The sequence below is a fragment of the Aethalodelphis obliquidens genome, unplaced genomic scaffold (genome assembly GCF_003676395.1).
Source record: "Aethalodelphis obliquidens isolate GAN/ISIS:26980383/991018 unplaced genomic scaffold, ASM367639v1 scaffold63, whole genome shotgun sequence".
Taxonomy (NCBI): Eukaryota; Metazoa; Chordata; class Mammalia; order Artiodactyla; family Delphinidae; genus Aethalodelphis; species Aethalodelphis obliquidens.
This window is the reverse complement of record NW_020838007.1, coordinates 6831729-6837438: the sequence shown is the minus strand read 5'-3', so window position 1 is coordinate 6837438 and position 5710 is coordinate 6831729. Positions and strand designations below refer to the sequence as shown.

At 49.0% G+C, this 5710-nt stretch overlaps 1 protein-coding gene across 1 annotated transcript; it reads left to right on the top strand.

The window, feature by feature from the left end:
• Positions 1-504: 504 nt before the first annotated feature.
• LRRC30 (leucine rich repeat containing 30) lies at positions 505-1410 on the top strand. Its single transcript, XM_027088599.1, has one exon. It carries the CDS (start codon positions 505-507, stop codon positions 1408-1410), a length of 906 nt encoding a protein of 301 aa, XP_026944400.1.
• Positions 1411-5710: the final 4300 nt, after the last annotated feature.

Sequence of the window (5710 nt, the reverse complement as noted above, 5' to 3'; positions counted from 1 at the left end):
CCCTGGCTTTATTTTTCCCCTTGGCTTCTTTTCGGAGACGGGCTGGTTAATCGCCCTGCTCAGCTGTGACACCCAGAAAAGCAGAGACAGGAAAGTCAGACACGGCCTCCCCTTGACCTGTTTGCACACACCAGACCAATAAAGTGCGGGCAGAATGACAGTGACAGCTGCCCCGTGGTGTTCAGAGGGACCCGAGAGGTTCAGTTCTGCAGCCTCAGGGACAAGGGTATCATTACAGCCCGGCTGCTCCGAGAGAAGCCACTTCAACCCAGCCTGGAAGACGGGCGGCTCTCGGCGGCGCAGCTAGACATCTGGGACCCCGAGGACCAGGCATCTGGGACCCTGAGAGCCGGGGATCTGGGACCTCCCCCCAAGTCCTACTCACCCTGCGGCACCACCGGCCACGGCTCCCATCACCCGATCGGCTCCCTGCCGGGCTTCAGCAGCTGGGCTGGGAGCCCATCCCCACCTGCGGCGACAGAGGGGCACGAGGAAGGCAGGTAAATGGGGGCCAGGCAGTCTGGTGCCCGCTGCAAGGACAAGGGCCTCCCGGGGCGGGGCGTCCTGCGGGGGAGGCAGAAGTTCTCCCCGTGGGACGATGCTCTGGTCTCGGGGAGGGACCCGCGGTGTCTGCTGAAGCGGGGCCTGCGGCACGTCAGTTTCAGCCTGGTCACCAAGGGCATGACAGATGCTCCCGACTTCCTGTGGAGCCTGTCAGAGGTGCAGAAGCTCAACCTGTCCCACAACCAGCTCCGGGCCCTCCCGCCCGAGGTGGGGAAGCTGACAAGGCTGGTGGTCTTGAACTTGTGCGGGAACCGCCTGAAGACCCTGCCCCGGGAGGTCAGCCTCCTCCAGAGCCTCAAGGTCCTGTTTGTGCACATGAACTGCCTGACGGAGCTGCCGGCAGAGCTGAGCGCCTGCCGGAACCTGGAGGTCCTGAGCCTGTCGCACAACTTCCTGTCCCAGCTCCCCGCCAGCCTCGCCGACCTCTCCCGGCTGCGCAAGCTGAACCTCAGCCACAACCGCTTTGCGCACATCCCTGTCTGCGTGTTCTCGCTCAGGGAGCTGGACTTCCTGCACGTGGGCTCCAACCGCCTGGAGAACATTGCCGAGAGCATCCAGTGCCTGGCCAGCCTGCAGATCTTCATTGCCGAGAGTAACAACATCCACACCTTCCCCCGCTCCCTCTGCCTGCTCACGAGCCTGGAGCTGCTGAACTTGAACGACAATGACATCCAGACCCTCCCCGAGGAGCTCTACCTGCTGTGCAGACTGGCCAGGATCGCTTGGAACCCCATGGACAAAGGGCTTCACATTTCCCACAACCCTTTATCCAAACCTCTGCCCGAGCTGCTGGAGGGGGGTCTGGAGATGCTCTTTAGCTACCTGAAGGACAAAAAACACACCTGACGTGGGCGCCGGAGACACCAACAGACTTAGCCGGGTACTTTCCTGGTCTAAACCTTCTCCTCTTCCTGTTTCTGTGGGTCGATGCTTGTGCTATTATTTGCTAAATCACACTGAACGCCCCTTCTAAGGAGGCGTTTGCTTTTAGCTCTGTATGTTCTTAATAACCCGCATAATACTATGTTCATCTCCTTCTAAACATTAATTGAAAGAGGACTTGGGTTTTCCCCAAAGAGAAATAATTCTGATTCTTCTGGGGAGCGGTGGGATTCAGCCTTTGGAAGGGAGGACAGCAGGTCTGATTCAAAGTCAATCAAAAGTGAAATATTTGCTAAGTATGTGCAGTGGGCCAGGTACGATATAGGAGGCATTGACACCATCTGGTTTCAGCCCCTGAATTGGCAACGTGGGTAGCAATGGCAAGACATGCTCCCACCTCAGCCGCCATCAAGCATCACTTGGGACCAAAGAGCAAGCTGGGGCCCTGCCCTCCCGGTAATGACCAAATCAGCCAGAGCTTCCCCACGAGTCCCTGGGGGAAACAGCCACAGGAACTTTGCCTCCAGAATGACTGTTGGGTAACAATCCAGCCGCTCATGCTGACGTCTGGTGGTGAGTGACGGGGGTACAGAGTGATGGCTTTCAGAGAATAAATACAAACGAAAGCTAACATTCAGTGTCCACCTTCTTTCCCAATCCTCCTCTTGCACTCACGGTCACATCCTTGAGCTTTTCTAGAGACACTTGCCAGTGGTTACATTATCCTTTAATAATTTCATTATTCCTCCCGTATACATTTGCCTTCTCAGAGATGAGCTAATAATAGGGGAAAAAATGGCCAAAAGGCAGGAAGGAGGAGGTAAGGCAAAGACAGGCCACCCAAAAAAGTCATTACCTTTTTCACATTCAGAGAAGGGGGATATTTGCCACTTGGCTTTCCCATATGGACATTTAAAGATGAGTTTGCAACACGCAAAACTCTTTAGACAAAAGGATCTGTAAAAATATGGTTTGTTTTGTTTTTAATTCTGAGAGTACACAGCTGTCAGTTAAATGCAGAATCAGGACGAGGAATTACAGAGCTCCTGCCACGAGAGTCCCTGAACCTCACTGTTGTCACAGCAGCCAAGAGCCCCTGAGACATCACTATGTGGTGACAGTTCAAGAATTAGAATGAAAAGGTGGCAGTGAACCTACAGTACCTTCAGATCAGTGGAAGTCCAAGCATTCGGGTTTCCTGGCACGTTTGTTTACAGGACACAACGAATAATAGCAAGACAGGAACGGGGGTTGCTGCTAGGATTTATCTAACTTCCTACTACCCTTAGTTTAATTCAGTTAAATTTATATTGATTAGCACCTTCCCTGGGCAAGGACCTCGAGAGGAATGACGCTCAGCTCCTTCTACCAAGGAGCTCAAAGTCTGGTGAAAGAGACAGACCCACGTGGGTTTCCACAATGTGGCAAGTTGTGATCCCCACTAAAGAGAAAGGACTGAAGCAAAGATAACACACTAGATGGCGTAGAGCAGACTGAGTCCCGGGTTTCAGAAACCAAAGGACACGATCAGGATGAATCAGTCAAACCCCCATTCTAGCAGTCGTCTCACCCTAATTCCCCCTTCTGCCTTCACCCCATGTGGGGAAGGGCCACAAAGCCTGGGGCAGTGGGTGGCTCTTTCTCAGGTTGACTCAGGCAGCTTTAGTATGGGGGACTGCGGTCTTACGTCTTCTAAGGGCTGCTCAAGGCGGGGGCGGGGGGGCGGGGGCTGGTGGTGGTCCATGTAACTTATTCACAGGACAAGTGATTTTTCCAGCAGACCCCAACATCAATTTCCCATCCAGCAAAGAAGGCAGCCAATTCCTGCCTTTACCATCAGACACCATCGTTCCATGAGCACCTTAGTGCATGAGCTCTTGTGTTGAACCACTGCAAACAGATCTTACCAGTGTCACTGGGAGGCAACTGCAGTCCCCTCCAGAGCCCCCTCCACAGCCCCCTCCAGCAGCAACCGGAGACCTGCTTATCCCCGCCAGGCACACACAGGCACACTCAGTAACCACACCCACGTTTGCTTGTTGGAGCCAAGACTATTTAAAGACATCAGAGGAATTCTTACTTGATCTCATGACTCAGTGGGAAATTGTGGGACGCACCTTCCTCTGCAGAGCAGGACTGAGGCTGGAGCTGGAGCCCATATATGCAGCTGTCACACAAACACCACTTGTGCCAGGATCGCGCTCGTGGTGTCTGCTGCTGAAGACCCACTTGGGCTCACGCTGAATTTCCATGACCTTTGCTCTGGCAGAGAGGCAGGCTGGAACACCACCATCACGCTTTTCCTGCTGAGCAATCATTTTATTTCTTCTCCTTGCTTTTTCAGTCACTTGATACCTCACAGTAACTCTATTCCAGGGAAAGAACGTAAGCATATTTTGAAGGTGACCCAAGAGCTTATTATACTTCTTGAGGAAAAAGTGCTCTCAATGTGGTTGCCAGCATCTATTGGTGCCTTTCAGAGTATAGAAGCGAGGTTTTCTTTGTTAAAGCTCGGCATTGAGGACATCATAAAAGTAATTGCAGCTGCCTGATGAACTTTAGATATTGATTCTTTGTGAATGCTCCTTTTTATCGATAAAGGGAAGTGCTGAGCAAAAACCTGGCTAACGAGCTTGGTTATTCAAAACATTAACGTGGAGGGAATTTGACACAATCCTGGGTGTCTGCTCTCAAATCCTGCAGTTTGCTGACGGGCTGTGAAATGCTTTCTGCTTATCTTTTGTAGTTCTGATACTGCCACATTCAAATAACTCCCAGGTATTTCTAAGGCTTCCAAATCAAAGCATTGAGGCTCACTGCATTGGCTGAGGAGTACGTTTAGCAAAAGAATACGAGCTAATTGGGTGCTTGATGTGGGGAGCTGGCTGTTCACATCCTGATGATGGGTTGGTTTGCATATCACTGGGCCCTCTGTAAGGAAGGATCTCAGTGGTGTGTTCAGAGACACCTTTTGAAGCAGCTTACAAGCATACAATTAAGAAATCCTCTGTTCCTAGGAAAGGAAGACAGCTTTGAAAAGACACATCTGTTCAAAGAATAATACCGCTAAATGCATAAAACTGCTGCACATTAGAAAGAAGAGTGTCGTCATTAGTTACTTGTTGACTTAATAAATGGTTAATAGTAGAAATGGGCTCCATTCTCAGGCTTTAGTTAATGCACTGCGTCTCTATATTAACCAGAGAGACAATCAGGGTGCACGTGTACTTCACAGCCAGGCATGCCTGCAAAGAGATGGAGAGGGAAAGCTGTCATTATTGGCAGGGATACTTTAAACCCTTTTCTTGTGGGAATGGATTATTGCATTTTAAAATTCCATTTCCTATGCCTCAAAGCACAGACTGAGTATGCATGTGGATGGCTATGCATTGCACACAGAGGAAGATGAAAGCACTGTGGGCTTGGTCACTGGAAGACGATGCAGGTATCAACACCCTGAGATGACCAGGGTGAGTGAGGCTCAAAGCTGGGCTGGGGTGCCTCTCATCAGTAACATACATCGGTGAGGGAGAGTCTGGACAAAGTCCAGACTTTCACTACAAACAGTGAAAAACAGAAGATGAGTTCAGGAAATGGTCTCTTTTAAAAAAGCAAACATTAAATCTGTTAGATTTTAGCTAATAGGAAGATACTACTCCATGACTCCATCAATACCTCCTTAAGTATCCACATGTATTCTATCTTCTTATCCCACCAAAGAATTATTTTCAGCACTGTGTGTTTCTCTAGAAACACAAAACCCCCAGCCTAGATTAAATGTGCAACTAAGTACTGGTACCCATGATGTAATTATAATTAATCCAAGAGCATAAAAATACAACTTTTCATAGATTTTAAGAAAATGAAACAAAATTCAGAGGAACATGAAAGCTATTATAAACAATAATGGGAACAGTCTTGACCTTGTTGAGAAAAGAACTTTTGACGAGTGTTCCTTTGATGGTACCCATCAAGTTATATGTTGAATCCAAAGCATTACTAATTAAAAAAAAAATGACAGCATAGTAATAAAAGGGAAGCAGAGAGGGCTCATAATGAATCTGTAAGAGCTTGGGCATCATTAGGCGAGCATAACTGAAAGCTATTAGCATCAAGCTTGCTATGCAGATTTTTTTTTTAAACATCTTTATTAGAGTATAATTGCTTTACCAGATTTTTTTTAGTAGTGTCGTAGGCATCTATTTGCAAGGAGAGAGCTTATCTCCCATTGCTTAAACTTACTTCTCTTTTTTTTTTTAACTCT